Source organism: Trichomycterus rosablanca, chromosome 23 (genome assembly GCF_030014385.1).
Source record: "Trichomycterus rosablanca isolate fTriRos1 chromosome 23, fTriRos1.hap1, whole genome shotgun sequence".
Classification (NCBI taxonomy): domain Eukaryota; kingdom Metazoa; phylum Chordata; class Actinopteri; order Siluriformes; family Trichomycteridae; genus Trichomycterus; species Trichomycterus rosablanca.
The window spans coordinates 17,421,575-17,437,380 of record NC_086010.1 but is presented as its reverse complement, the minus strand read 5'-3'; the positions used below and the strand labels follow the sequence as shown (position 1 = coordinate 17,437,380).

The 15,806-nt window shown below is 45.4% G+C and overlaps 1 protein-coding gene across 4 annotated transcripts in view; it reads right to left on the bottom strand.

The window, feature by feature from the left end:
- atp8a2 (ATPase phospholipid transporting 8A2) overlaps positions 1 to 15,806 on the bottom strand; it is a 48,768-nt gene that overhangs the window by 11,760 nt on the left and 21,202 nt on the right. For 3 of the 4 annotated variants that reach the window (XM_062985721.1, XM_062985722.1, XM_062985723.1), the window contains 24 exons: positions 15,035 to 15,133; positions 14,744 to 14,789; positions 14,618 to 14,658; positions 14,242 to 14,315; positions 13,837 to 13,906; positions 13,089 to 13,216; positions 12,684 to 12,795; positions 12,403 to 12,571; positions 12,202 to 12,329; positions 11,468 to 11,545; positions 11,263 to 11,351; positions 11,061 to 11,105; positions 10,864 to 10,939; positions 10,656 to 10,761; positions 10,336 to 10,418; positions 10,192 to 10,241; positions 10,033 to 10,102; positions 9,642 to 9,726; positions 9,171 to 9,310; positions 7,852 to 7,990; positions 7,559 to 7,623; positions 3,649 to 3,821; positions 947 to 1,130; positions 680 to 790 (listed from right to left, as the gene is read on the bottom strand). In XM_062985721.1, the coding sequence (XP_062841791.1) occupies positions 680 to 790; positions 947 to 1,130; positions 3,649 to 3,821; positions 7,559 to 7,623; positions 7,852 to 7,990; positions 9,171 to 9,310; positions 9,642 to 9,726; positions 10,033 to 10,102; positions 10,192 to 10,241; positions 10,336 to 10,418; positions 10,656 to 10,761; positions 10,864 to 10,939; positions 11,061 to 11,105; positions 11,263 to 11,351; positions 11,468 to 11,545; positions 12,202 to 12,329; positions 12,403 to 12,571; positions 12,684 to 12,795; positions 13,089 to 13,216; positions 13,837 to 13,906; positions 14,242 to 14,315; positions 14,618 to 14,658; positions 14,744 to 14,789; positions 15,035 to 15,133 (2,361 nt within the window). Of the gene's footprint in view, positions 1 to 679; positions 791 to 946; positions 1,131 to 3,648; positions 3,822 to 7,558; positions 7,624 to 7,851; positions 7,991 to 9,170; positions 9,311 to 9,641; positions 9,727 to 10,032; positions 10,103 to 10,191; positions 10,242 to 10,335; positions 10,419 to 10,655; positions 10,762 to 10,863; positions 10,940 to 11,060; positions 11,106 to 11,262; positions 11,352 to 11,467; positions 11,546 to 12,201; positions 12,330 to 12,402; positions 12,572 to 12,683; positions 12,796 to 13,088; positions 13,217 to 13,836; positions 13,907 to 14,241; positions 14,316 to 14,617; positions 14,659 to 14,743; positions 14,790 to 15,034; positions 15,134 to 15,806 lie in introns of those variants that run through there. The other variant, XM_062985724.1, reaches the window with a different exon arrangement.

The following is a 15,806-nucleotide window of genomic DNA, read 5'->3' as shown; positions in this document are numbered from 1 at the left end:
TCTACAAACAGCTGCAAAATGTCTCACTTTATATACACAAGGGTGTGACGTTGTACCTGCGAGTGTGTGTGTGTGTGTCTTTGTGTTGTCACATTAACAAAATCCACAAGCTACCCTACAGTGCCGAAAGTATGTGGACACCAAACCAATTCTCATTCATTCAGCCACAAGAGCATAATTGGGATTGGGTACGATTGCTGATGATAAGGCAAAGGCCTGGTTTGCAGTCAGGTTTCCGATTCATCCTAAACTTGTCAGTCGGAGTTGGGGGTAGGTGCTTTGGGCAGGGCAAATTTCACACCTCCCCTACACACCGTCCTCACCTACTGTTCAACATTATAGTCATGTGCTTCTCATTAACTAAGAGAATGCACGCTCAGTGCTCCGGAATCCAATGGCAGTGTGCTGTACACCACTCCTGTCGCCTGAAACTCATCTTAAGGCTTGAATGTGAGAACAGGGAACCCAAGTAGCGCAGTGATTCCAAACCCCCAGTCTGCTGTGTGGAAGAAGACCGTGACTCTCCATGCGCAAGACCGGCCTCACGTTCAGTATTAAGAAGGGGTCGGTGGGGGCACGTGTCAGGCAAATATACCCTCCTCGGACGCGATCAGGGTCCACTGCAGCTGAAAACGAACTGGCTATGCTAAACTGGGAGAAAAAAGGGAAGCGAGCGTACCTCTATGATGTACAGCACCACATTCTTGTAGAAACAGTACAGGATGCATTTAGTGACTCGAGTGTAGCTCCAGGCTCCATGTACCAGCAACAGCTTCTCCAGGTACGAGAACTGCACACACACACACACACACACACACACAGAAAGAATGAACCTCCTGTGGATTCTGTACCAGAGCAACACGTGTAAGCTATTAGTACAGAAGCACCCGGATAACCCAACACCGGAGGCACTGTGTGTGTGTGTGTGTATGTGTGTAAGAGAGACCTGGGCTATAGAGTAGTCGGATGAGTTGGTAGCCTGCATGCCCTCGTTGCCACTGATGCCCACACCCACGTGTGCAGTCTGGATCATTCCGACGTCGTTGGCGCCGTCACCGATGGCCAGCGTGATTGCCTTTACGTGCTTCTTCACCATGTCCACTATCTCCGATTTCTGCAGCGGAGAGACCCTGCACGCACGCACACACACACACACACACAAAGATATTTCGTTCCTGTTAAATGAAACATCGAAGTCAGCAGTGCTTTTTGAATCAACTGACCACTTAAGTCAAGCAGTCACCGATTCTAAACACTGACCCCAGATTCAAGAAACTAATTAAGATGCTAATAATAAAAGTTGTTGAGATATACACATTATGGCCAAAAGTATTTGGACACCTGATCATGAGCTTGTTGGACATTACAGATCAAATACACGCGGTGTTAAAATAAAGTGACCTCTATGTGATGTTTTCAGTTAGAACAACAGCCACACAGGCTGTTTGAAGCATGTCTGTAAGAATCTGTGCCCTTTCAGTCTAAAGGTGGCAGCATGTGTATGGCTGGGCACTGATGTTGGTCAAGAAAGCTTCAATTCATGTTCCAGTTCATTTCAAAACTGTTGAGTGGTGCTGAGGTCAGGGCTCTGTGCACTGGAGGACACTGGGGTTTCTTTAAACCGAGCATTTCTATATGTATTTATAGAGCTTGCTTTATAAAGGAACAAAAAATGAGCACATGAATGCGCACACATCAGAGGGAGTGTGCATCAGGCAAATATACACCCTCCTTGGACGCTGTTGGGGATTTCCTACACTAAATTTGGAGAATAAGGGGGTAAAATGCATGAAATAATAAAAAAAAAAATAAGAGGGTTGCGTCAGAAAGGGCATCCGGAGTAAAAACTGTGCCAAGTCTGGTATACGGACCAAGTCCACTGTGGCGACCCTTTAATAAACATACAGGAGCAGCCGAAAAAACTGGACGTGAATTCCTGCAGTCGTTTTTAAAAATCTAGTGTGAATCGTAAAGGAAGGTATCGAGGCTGATTGATATGAGCGTCCACGTTGCGTGTTTTTTGGATGTGATGTTCTGTGATGTGAGTGCTGGGAGTCAGCAAACATTTTTCTGATTCCTCCATCATTTCCGTTCTCTCATGGCCCATTTGCTGACACGCCTGTATGAAGTCTATGAAGCATTAAAACAGACACGATCTTGCCAGAATCGCACTCAGACTACTGGGTGGCCTTATACTCTCTCTCTCTCTCTCTCTCTCTGTGTCTCTCTCTCTGTCGGAAAGCCCCAGCGAAAAACAAGAGATCAGCGACGTGCTTTCATTCTTCTCGCTGCAGAAAAGGTGTGTAAGTGCATCTGAGCTGGCTCGCGCTCTCTCGCTCTCTTCCGAGATCTCCCGAAATCTCTTTCCCTTTGAACGCGTTGCTCACGCTCGCACCGCGGCGGGGAGATGAAAGACTGAGGAATGAACTCCGTGGCGGGGTAGAGCACAAAATGAAGCGCACAAAGTGGTGTTTAAATAAACAGTGTGAAGTCAGGAACTGGGAGTGCGCACAAACACACACACGCATGATTTGTACAGAGTACACCCTCTAGCACCCCATTTTAAGGTCAGCGACTCATTTTGCCATTTCGGACACTGCCGCTGCCTTAGGTTACGTAACTGGACATGTAATGAGGCACCTACGTACATGGCCCACATGTTCAACTACTCAGGGTTGAAGTGGGAATACATTCGGAAATAGCGCTCACGCTCACACACATTCGCTCAATTACTAGCGGAAATATAAAGCAGCCAATCAGGCAACCAAAAATTGGACTAGAAATCATCTAGTGTGCACTAAACTTAGTGAGAGGCTTAGGTGTGTGTGTGTGTGTGTGGGTTGGGGGGTGTCGCTCACGCAGCCGGGTGGTTTAGCCGGTTTGCAAGGCCTGAGAGACTCCACTCCGGATATAGGATTTACACAACGTGAGACAATTATTCCCCCTTGAACACAGACCCACACACACACACACACACACACATGTACACACACCACATGGCTCTACGGCTTGTTTTTTAATCATACGTGCAACCAGCTAATACAAGCTTATTAGGAGCCAACTGTAAACCCAACAGTACACACGCACGACAGAGTGTGTGTGTGTGTGTGTGTGTGTGTGTGAATGTGTGTGTGTGTGTGTGTGTTTGGGGATAATCGCAGCAAATGAGTCAGTAGGTTGACATTTGAACACAACTCAGGGTTTTAAATTACCCTGCACAGAGCGCTGTGTTGTGCATGCCAAGCTTCCATTAGCGCTATTTGTTTACTTACCCCAGGCGGCACCAAACCTTTACTTCCCCACACACACACACACACACATACTGAATTCTTAGTAGTATGGTGGCTTTTTTTAACAATTGTAAATATTTATTGAAGTAAGTCATTCCCGACCATTCCGCATTCAAATCGAAAGTGAGCTCAGGCACTGATGCTGATCTGACCAAGCCTGGCGGTTGGTATTCCGATTCATCCCAAAGGTTCTGAATTACTATCACCAGACAGAGGAATGTGTTTAGTGATAGACTGCTGTCTCTGTCCTGCTCTACAGACAGGCTGAGAAAGTCTTTTGTACCCCAGGCAGGCGGTCAGACTGTTTAACGCCACGTGACGGCGTATTTGTACTGTACGTGTGTGTGTGTGTGTGTACCTGCAGCAGATGACAGCCTTGCAGGACAGGGCTAGCTCGAGGAAGGTCTGGCGCACTTCGAACGAGAGCGCGTATTTGAGCGTCTGGCCGTCGATGATCAGCGCTAGATCGTTCTCCTTCCCCAGAGAATCTCCTAAAGACGAGCAGTGTCTGACCAGCGTGGCTCGAGTGTCCTGCAGTGGAGAGAAATTACACCTCATAATCACAACACACACTTAAAATACACACAGTCCAGTAGTGATGTTACGACACAGTGAGCGTTTTGCCAGCCTGTGCTCGCAGTGTTTCAGCCAGTGGAGTTTAATGTACTAAAGCTGTAGCTGCTGTGAAACAGTGAAAATAATCAACCATATGGCTTGACATACATGTACCGAGATATTGCACACACACACACACACCTCAGGCTAAGTGTGTAACGCCTATAAAAGTTCAGGGCCATGTTTAAGTGGTTCTCTCCCTCACATCCATCTGTTCTAAATCAACCCGTCACTCATAAGATGACCACAACGGCCTCAAGATCCTGAACTACAGGCTTATGGGTTCCTGTTTAAAATCACGATCCACTTGTACCATAATCATGAAATGTGTGAACCATTTGTGTGTGTGTGTGTGCATGCACAGATCACTTCTTTTCACCTGCAAGTGGGGTCATGCACTGCTATCTGTGATCAGCCGCCCCCCATGCAGGCGCCTCGACCGACCAGGAGAGGCCGCACTTGCAACGATAACAAAGAACCCTGTTTCAGGCATTGTCCCTCCCCTTACAAACACACAGCTAATCACAAGTCTGTGTAGGCGCCCGGGCTGCTCGGAATATTCCGCCAGCACACCAGCGCTGAGATTCTAAACACAGGTTCGAATCTCGGCTCTGCTACCGGTCGGCTGGGCGCCATCTAGCGGGCACAACTGGCAGTGCCTGCAGCAGACAAATTGGCCACCGAGTCTTCTGTGTGGGAAAAGGCCGGACTAAGTGGGCGGGGTCGCTGTGCAAGGACTCTGGGTAGCAGACTGAGGCGCCTGTGCAGAAAAAGATGAGCCTCATGATGAGCATGGGCGAAAAAGAAGGGGTTGAGGGTGTGGAGCAGGCAAATATACCCTCCACAAATGCAACTGGGATTCCCAGCAGCGGAAGACTAACTGGCTATGCTAAATTGGGAGAAAAAGGGAGAGAATCAGGTTCTTTCTTTGAACAAATGACCCACACACCCACCAACCCACACACACAGTTATCTGACCGCTTGATCGATCACCTGGACATTTTTCATTAGACGGAATAAACGCCATGGCAACCGCCAAGCCGAACCTCACATACCTCTCCGCCACCTCTGGATCCTCCAGTCGCTATCAGATCTCGGATCACATCCTGAACTCGGATCCTGCTCAACTGAGCCTTTCTATCCTCACATCACCCTGGAGAAAGTGCAACCTTCCTGCACACCTGAATCGCTCTTTGTGTGTGTGTGTGTGTGTGTGTGTGTTGAGCTCTAAATCACTGTAGTTTATCTTTTTAAACAGGAATTCCTGTTCCACTCACCTTCCCGGTGAAAAAAGTGGGAAAGCAAAACACAGAACGGAACAGACAGATTATCAGATACTGCAGATGTCAGGAGTGCTGAAAAGTAAACCATGTGTGAGTGAGAGTGTGAGTGTGTGTGTGTGTGTGTGTAGTGGCTGGATGGTGGAAGAGAAACGTTTACTGGTAACCTATTACAGCTTGTCTTGAAATGGAAAACTCTCCTGCATTTCCTGTTAAGTCGCACATTCTAATCCAGCTGCAGTCTAATACAGCTGTGGTTAAATGCAACTAATAATGCCATTCATTACAGATCATAAATCACTAAGATTTGGGACACCGACTACTGCCTTTACATAAGAGCCACGCTGCTGGTACCTGGGTGCCTGGGTTCCAGGGGTTCGAATCACGAATTAGGCTTACAATTACAGAAGGCACATGGTGTTATGTAAATCTAGCTATTACTGGGGGGTGGGGGTGGCACACATGTCAGTGCACCCTTAGTGCCTGTCCCAAGCCCGGATAAGTAGGAGTGTTGTGTCAGGAATGGCATCCAGTGTTAAGGGTCTCTGATACGTGTGTGTACTTTATGATTCATGATCCAAGCCGAATGTTATTTTCAGCCGCTTCACAGCTGGGAACCGAATGAAATCTATGTTCACACAAACGTGATAAGTCACACACACATATTCGGTATATATATATATATACACACACACACACACTCTGGTACAGTGGCTGGTGAATGTATTCTCACATCTAATCTTATCGCGTTTATATTTTGAGTAACGTACACACACGACTGCTGGGACGTATCACCGGTTGGTTCTCTAATCACGGTCAGTGTGAGATTACGATCGTGCCTTTGTCCACACAAAGCAGTGCTAGTTCACACACTCACACACACCAATACATGGCCGAAAATATATGTACACCTCTGTAATTTAATGAATTCAGGTGTTTTAGCCTCCCCAGCTGACCCATCGGATGATCCCTCTGCACATCCGCTAAGTTTACGATGTAATTTTGCACCGTCCACTATCGCTAGGGTTGCTGTGAGAATCAGTGATCTGAGAAGCATTTTTCCATCTATCAGGACATCCAGTGTAAACATACCCTGACTGAACTGATCCATGTGAGTGAGAAAACATAACCAATCAAACAATTATACAAGAGAGAGAGAAAGAGAGACAGAGAGAGAGAGAGAGGGCGAGGGAGGAATGAGATTTGATTTGTCTGTACAACTGTGACTATATTCTTCTCACGCATCAGCAGCTGTTGCGCCACACACACACACACACACACACAGCTCTGCAGGGATTTTCCAGTGAAATGAGCTGCTCTTTACAGCCCCCCTCTCGTCAAGGGGTCACTCGGTCAAATATCTGACATATCTGAGATACATACTGTATGTTTCATTAAATTACACCGATGAACCAAATAAATGTGATTTATTTATATATAATTTTCTTAATTTCTCAAGATTTTCAAGACAAATGGAGGCTGTTATAGATGCAAACAGGTGGAAAGGGTGGACAATCCATGCACAACAACATGGGTACTAGAGCTCTGGGTTTCCTCTGGGTGCTCTGGTTTCCGTCTGCCCCCTTCGGCATATAGCGGACGCTTTTATCCAGAGCGACGGTATACAATCTAAGCAACTGAGGGCCAACAGTGGCAAGCTGGCAGTGGTGGGCTTGAACCGGCAACCTTCTGATTACTGGTCCAGTACCTTAACCGCTAGGATGGACTGGCTGTTCTGATTAGCCTCTAGGTGTGAGCGAGTGTGTGTGTGTGTGTGTGTGTGATGCTCTGCAATAAGCTGGCACCCTGACCAGTGTTTTATAGGTAGCACCAGACTCACTTTGACCTTGACCAGGATTAAGCAGTTAGTGCAAATAAATGGATGAATGAATGTCCTAGACTTGGGTCAGAATTTAGTTTGGATAGCCGTAGTATGCGCACACACACACACACACAGGGGCCAAGGCATACCTCAGTACAAATCCCGCTGTGTGACTACACAAATCTGCAAATAATTAACATAGAAGCTGCACTTGGTAAAGTGTGTGTGTGTGTGTGTGTTTGTGTGTGTGTGTGTGCAGTTTGTCTGCTTGTTTCAATCAATGAACAACCACAATCACACTGCCGACTGCTTCTGCTACTACACGCCACAGTGTGTGTACGCCTTCCGTGGGAATACAGACTGCAGTGTGTGTGTGTGGTGTGTGCGCTTGTCTTTCATCGTGCTTTCACTGATGACACCAGACACCCTAATTACCTCGAACCTGCACAAAGAAACAAAGGAACACACCCACGTTTGGACCCACCGCCCTGCTTTCCACACACACACACACACACACACACACACACACACTCACTAGCACAAACACTTACATCCAGAGTGTCTTCGTTGATGATGATTAGGGACATCCCGTGTGTCACCAGTCGACAGGAGTAACCTAGAAAAGCAAAGTCGAAATGTTACAAAAGTATTGGGACGCCCTACCTTTCTAATGAAAGACTTCATGTGTTTCAGCCACGACAACTGCTTAAAAAGGGCTATAAATCTACTATATACAAGTAATGACATGCTTTTAACTTTGCAGCAACAGTTTAAGGAAGGCCCTGTGCACGAAGCGATACACACGCAAGCACCGGAAGCTTTCTTGACCAACAAGCACACACACCGATGTTGATGGCCGTCTCCTGCTTGTCTCCGGTCAGGACCCAGATCTTGATGTCCGCCCTGATGAGCGTGGCAATGGTCTCGGGGACGCCGGACTGCAAGCGGTCCTCTATAGCGGTAGCACCGAGCAACAGTAAGTCCTGCGAAAGGTAAGAGTGGACTCATCAAAGAGGCTTGTCCACTTGTTTTTGGTCATTAATATACGGATAGTGAGCGCTGAGGTCTAGGGTTCGAAACGAGTTGCTATGGGCCGGTCATGTCTGACTGTGTCTGAGCAGGGAAGGCCGAAGCCATGAGATGAATTGGCTTCCTGTCTGGGGTGTGTTCATGCATTACGCTCAGTGACCCACAGCAACCCTGATCAAGCTAAACCGGTAGTAAAACATACAAATAAAACTAAAGATTTGATACGTGTGCTTATTAATGCATCATTTTTGCTGATATTTATGAGCACAAAGCGAGGATGCTTCTTGATTTCCCATGACTCCCTGCTCCCGGTGTGTGTGCGGGTGCGTGAGAAAGACGAACAGAAAGACAGTGTGTGTGTTGGTAACATGGTGGTGTTGTTGACTTTAGTTTTATGAGGCTCTTGGCAGACCGGTGCAGGTAATTATCCCCGCTGTGGTCTACCTACCCCCTCCACCATCCCCTCCCTGCTCATCTGGGAATGAGCTTTAATATATACATACACACACACACACACCAAAATACTCATCCTGTCGAGTGTAAGTGTGTGCATGTGTGCATAAGTAAATGAACCAAACTGTTACTGTCATCACTAGTCTCCATCTGCACGGTTAATCCAATAATCTGATATGTAGAACCACAGCGCCCACTGCTGGCACTGTTTGGCATACACATCAATAACATGACCGTTAAGCTGCATTTCCATACCCTTGCCACTTGACAACTATTATCAGAAGTCCAAACACTAAAAGATCCCATTTTCATTTATTCATGGTCTGTTTTACTACTGCTTTATCCTATTCAGGGTCATATCTGATGCAATTCACCGAGCAAAAGGTAGGAAACACCTCAGACAATTGGCAAGTCCATTACAGGGCATTAAACACCGTATAAGCACAAATTTGGGCTCTAATCAGACATTTCCCACCCACAACAGTCACCAATTCGAGCGAGCTAGCATGTGCTTCACCGACTACATGTTTATGAACTGCAGCTCACTGGCGACACCAATGTGTCTCGGAAGAAGCCCCATACATGAGGGCTTATAGACGCCCGAGATTGGCTGGCATTGCACGATCAGCGGGTGAGACAGGAAGCCCCACACTGACGTTCACCAGAGCTTGTTTCCGTTACCTTCTCCAGCAGTTCGTAGCATTCCTCTAGTTTCTGTGCTCGGTCCTTTATTATTGTGCTAGCGACGTTATAAGCTTTCAGCCACTCCTGATACGCGTTCTCCTCCAGATCCACGTAGGCAAAGCACAGCGTCCGCAAACCTGCACACACATGCACAAAACACACACGTATATGAACACACATGAACACACATGCACACTATAAACTTAGTGAATGCCCCACCATTAGTGCAGTGCCTTGACCAGACAGCAGGGGTCACAATTTTACAACGGCAATAAAGCCCAGTTTCATTGGCTGTTGTCTGTTTGGATGCCTGAGCAGGTCTAAAGCACCGCCTGGGATTCAAGCTGAGCTATGAACTCAAGCGTCTGACTTGGACAATTTCACTTCCCATCCACCTTCTAAGCAAACCAGGCCCCAAGAGACTTGGTGATACCATGTATAATATAATATATTAAGAATACGTCTCACCTTCAGTTGCAAACTGTTCCAGGTGAGTTATGGTCAGATCTTTATACTGAGAGGATTCATGCAGTCGCTCAAATATCACATTATCCTACAGACAAAACACAGACATGTAAACATCATCACTGTGAGCAAACACTGAACCAGGATGTGCAGGATGTGAAATCACATGGTATCACTTTCTTTTCTCATACCACAGCACAACAAACAAATGTATTTTGTGTTGCATTTCCACCCCTTTTCTCCCAATCTAGTTGTTTCCAGCCCCCCTTATTACTCTCATTAGGGCTGGGGAGAGGCACAGACCAGAGTCACACTGTGCTCCACTGACCAGTCCTTAGAATCACTAGGTTTATAAACAGACCCGTAGTGTGAATGCACAGTTTAAGCTCCTTACAGCTCCTTTGCAGTACAGGCGCAGTTTTCCTGACGGAATTCTCACCACCACCGACATTCGCTTCCGATTGCTATCGGAGATGAAATGATGCTGATTAGAAACAAAAAGATTCATGTGAATTATTCATAACACTGTTGATCGAACGTTCTGCGTCCGTACCTGGAAAATTCGAGGACGTTGAGCAGCTCGTACGACAGCTCTTTTTCCCGCTGCGTTAAAACAAATCACAATTACGGCCTGAAACGGCTGATTTATTTATAGTTAAATATGTTTAGACACATTCTGGTGTTAGAACACACTGACCGCTTCTATGATGACCGAACGTGGAGTTCTTGCAGTGAACACGAAGCCCAGACTTTTGGCTCCTTTCACCAGCGCTCCTTCATCTAAACACATCAAGAACATCAACACCAGAATTCCGGCATCATCAGGGACTGACTGATGTAAAATGCTTTTATATGATATTAATGCTTTATAGACTTGTTAACGTTTACATGCATCACACGATGGTCAAATGTTCTACACGGAAATCCATTTATAATCTGAACACGATGCTATTTTGAAGATAAAAATGAAATAAATGATGTGCTGGTGTGCTGGCGGACACCTTTTTTTTGACATACCTGGTGAGGAGGCCTGATAGATAATCTGGTTTCCGTCTCGCTCAGGAACAACGGTGTGACACACAGCCATCATGGTCAGGAACTCACAGATCTGAGGAGAGGTTACCTACAAATAAAGAAAGAAAACAAGGTAAAAATTTAATCTGATCATAAGATGTGGGTTAAATTAGTGAGATTAGTAATTTAATAAAAGAATAAGAGCATCTACATGTTCCTTCTCGATGTTCTGAATGAGAGCAGGATCGTCAAACTCCGTCGAGTTGTGGCTGTTTGAAGGAAGGTGACTGAGATGAAGACAGAGATAAAACAGATGATTAGATTATAAAATTATTGCTTTATTTATAACCCCCGGTTCCCTTTCTAACCCAGAATTAGCGCTGCAGCGGAGACAGCGCGGCTCCTCACCTGAAATCCTCCATGGATCGATCCGCCTCCAGATCTGGAAAGTGCCTGCAGATTGATCAGTGGCCCCAGATGGACGCAAATATGAACACAGACCAACAGTTCAATATTCCGTTAGCTAAGAAAGCCCTGAAAATTGCAAGGCACACAAATAATCTGCTGATGCGGGAAGATAAATATAAAAGGCATCGAGCCGGACGCTTACCCGTACGTGATGCCGGCGATGGTGCACTTTTTGAAGTTCATGACGTTACAGGTCAGAGTGCCCGTCTTGTCTGAGAACAGATATTTCACCTGGGAGAGACATGAACAAGAAAGCGCTTTTTAATTGAACTTAAACGAAACAAATGTTGGAATTTTATGAAGCGCAGTGCTTGGTTTGAAGAACGCAGGACGGGGCGTCTGCTCACCTGGCCGAGCTCTTCGTTTAAGTTCGATGTTCGAGCCATTGCGGGCGTGTCCGTTTCTGCATAGTACATCTCTCTGTCCTAAAAAAGTGAAGGAAATAATACATAGATTAAGGAATCGACTCTGAATCGATTCTTTGTATGGAGTTGATTCAAAGAGTCAATTCCACACAAGGCTGGATGAACCATGTTCAATTGGGGCAAGTCCAAAACAGTTTAGGGAAGGTCCTTTTCTGTTCCAGCATGACTGTGCCCTTGTGCTTAGCCCTACTGAACAGCTTTGAAATGAAGTGGAACATCAGTTAGGGCTTTCTTGACCAACATCAGCTCTAGCTAGCAGCTATAAAGAACACATAGAGGTCACTCTATTTTAATACCATGGGTCTGTCCAAAAATCTAATGAGCTGCCTACCTAGGCAGCCTAAGTAGAAAGGATTCTATTGACATTGACTCATAAGGCAGATTATTTAGATGCACTACATTACGTCACTGCAGTTTTAGCTTACTAAACGAACACAGTTAGCCACAGGCCATTCAAACCAACGGGCTGAGGCAGGACAATCGACTAGCAAGCAAGCTAACGTCTCCCTCCGTGAACCGAAAACGATTCAACTGTCCATGACGAGCCCTAAGCTCATCGACATGCCCTCTTCTCGGGAGTGTAGGATGACGTAAAATGCGTCTATGCAGAGAGATCACTGGGTTTTCGGACAGACTTCGTGTGTTTTTGAACGTACCCAGTTAATGAAGAGCGCCTGTGTGAATTTGACCACCTCCAGTGTGACCAGCAGGCTGATGGGAATCAAGTTGTTGTACAGAATGATGAAGGTCAGCAGATTGTACCAGAAGTTCAAAGAGATGTCACCTACAAGCAAACACAAACGTTACACACTTACAGCTGTTAAAAATGCTGATGTGTGCATGTAGTTCGTACATACCAGTCCGTGAGAGGTACCAGCAGGCTTCATTGGTGTGCTGCTTGTTCCAGATGGCAGCACCAATAGAGCTAACCAGCGCCATCACCAGCAATATGCAGAACAGCACCAGGATCTGAACGTTAGTCACCCGTTCTACGTTAGACCGCTTCAGAGGAGCTTTAGTGGAGTTCTGCAGGAGGAAACGTCAGTACTGGTTTAAAGACAATTTATTAGTTGCTGACACAAAGCACACAGTCCGTATTTATACGTCCAATACAATGTGTGTATTTAATAAAACCAACCTGCATGAGTTTGGAGTCATGGCCAGTGTAGACAACAATACCCACGACCCACTGTGTGTTTCTGATCTGGGCACCACGGAGCAAAACCTGGTCCGGTCCAAGAGGAACAGGGCTGCAAAGTACAAAATAATAAGGTTTACAGAGTGTATGATGCTCCGGTTGGTGTATATAATGTCCTATATCATGTATTAAGTGTAGCTGTTTTTATTGAATGGGCACAAATTCCCACAGGCACACTCCAAACCCTTGCAGAAATCCACAAGAGCGAAGTCTGTTACGGCTACAAGGTGGGGAAGTCCATATTAAATCCCACACTCATGGTCAGTGCATGGTCATGATCCAGTGTAAGACAAGCGTATGAAAATAAGTGTGTGTGTGTGTGTGTGTGTGTGTGTGTATACGTACTTATGGTTGTCCAGACGCAGTGTACCAGTGAAGTCATACAGGTGTCTGTTGGGCCCCTCACACTCCAGCCGACCAGACAGAGTGACCAGCTCCTCCAGAGACTGCAGACTGGCCGTGAGAGAGAGACCCTACACACACACACACATATATTACACACACACATATTACACACACACATGTATTACACACACACATATTACACACACACACATTACACACACACATGCACATTTTACACACAAAACCATCACACATATACTCATACAAAAAACACACACACACACACACACGTACATGTACACACATACAAATTTCACATACACACATGCACAAAAGAATTACACACACACATTACACACACATATTATACACAAAAGCACAATATACACACATATTACACACAAGCGCGCACACACACACATACACATATTATACACAAAAGCATCACACACACACATTACACACAAGCGCACACACACACATACACATATACACAAAAGCACAATATACACACATATTACACACAAAAGCACCACACACACACACATATTACACACATAATCATACCAAACATTACACACAAAAATGTGTGCACACACACACATGTATGTGTAGATACACACAGATTTTACATACACACATGCACAAAAAAATTACAAAACCATCACATACACAAACATCACATAAGCACATAAACACACACACACACAAACTGCCAAACTAAAATGGTAGTGGTAACTAATCTGACCTGTCGGATCTTCAGGTTTGTCTCTCCGTCCAGGTTGGAGGTCTCAGTGTAGCACATGGCCTGAGGTTCACTGTGACAGAGACAGCAAAGCTTTCATAACGTTCCCACAACATTAATACAACATCAATATAACATAAATTAATCATGTGAATAACTGCAAAAACAACACTAGGCTTTAAACTTAGTCCAGATGTAGTTGATCAGCCCAAACGTTTGCTAAAAAAAGTTAATCTTACAAACACCTAAACATCCAGGCTGATCAACTACATTGACCTTCGATTTTACCCAAACCCTTAATGCAGATCCTACTTATCATCATCAAAATCATACAAAATATACCAAAAAAAAAATATAAACATACATAATCACAAACACACACATACATAAACACACAGTGTTGCTGACCTGGACGACACTATGACCATGTCAGCGGGGAGATGCTGCCCATTGGTCACCTTCACTATGTCTCCCACTGCCACCTAGTGGGCAGGTGCAGCATTGCGACAGCGTGAGGGGGGGAGATCCAGAATGAGAACGAGTGCAGGAGAAAGAGAAGGAGAGACAGACATACGAAGAGGAAGGAAGGAGGACAGGCGGGGGAGAGGAACAGAGAGAGAGAGAACATGGAGAATGTGAGCTGACAGGTCCGTGCACTTCAGGCTGGTGATGGAAACGTTGTTATGGGCGGCAAAGCAACTACAACAGGCATCGATGGAATGGAAGATAGGGTAGGAATAGGGGAGGAGGGTTGAAGTGGGTGGGAAAAAAGGATGGGGGTTACCTGTTTCCAAATTATGGTCTGCCATGCGTTATTCCGGAGAACTGGGAACAAGAGACATGGTCAGAAAAACAGAATTTAATAAATAAAATTATTTATTACACATAATACGTGAGCAAGATACTCAACCTGTCGTCTTCTTTTTGTTCACTGTGTTGTCCGCCTTGTGTCTCTTCTGTGGAAATAAAGTCGCAGTTAGATGCTTCAGACATAACAAGCTTTCTGCCTGTGTTGCCAGATTGAATTAAATCCACTAATTACACTATTAATATTCACTTCGGTTGTGGAAAATGGCTTTGGCAGCATGTTTAGGTCTGCACAATGTATGTTTACTTCTCTATACACAATTGTAAAGACATTTTAATACATAATACGCATAATATAACACATAAGGCTTCAGCAGATGGCACTCGTACTCACATAGTCCTCAATGATCTCCTTGATCCCAGCCACCGTCAGGATGAAGATGAGAGGCACCAGCGTGGTGTAGCGACCCGTCGGTGAGACATCCGGGATTTGCTGCAGATATAAAATACAATCATGAACATTTACATTATTCATCCATTCCATTTTAGAAATGGGTCCAACAACCCGAACCAAAGTAAATAAACACAAAATCTAGAAATAAAAAGACGCATCGGATGAACTTTCCTGCAGCTGGAGATAACTGAGACTAATGCACCCGGGTCCTACAGGCGCACGGCAGCTATAAAAGAGCATCAGACCAGACTCCTTAATGTGAGATCAACGAGGCACGTGGGAGCACTACAGGACGAGCTTCTTCACACCATGATGGATTTCTCTTTGCTCGTAGATGAAAAGAAAACACCTTGAAGAAAGACTGAGCCGTAAACGTTCTGTGTCTTAGAACAGACCGTCCATCATTACACCTAAAAGAGGCAAGCAGCGTCCGAAAGAAGGTTGCAGTTTCGTAGTCATTTTAACAGATGTCGCATCTGGCATCTTGTGGCACCCAGAAACTCTGGGTTCAAAGCAAAAACCCATTCTGACCAGTGCTAATCCATCACAAGCCTGAACACCCACACTCACACGTTCACTTATTTATTAGCACCTGGAGACAATTAAGAGCAGCCAATCCACCTGACGCAAATTTCTGGAGAGTAAAATAAAGCAGTACCACTGTGTCACCTTTATTCAAGATGAAATTTCATAATAAGATCGTACCTGATAA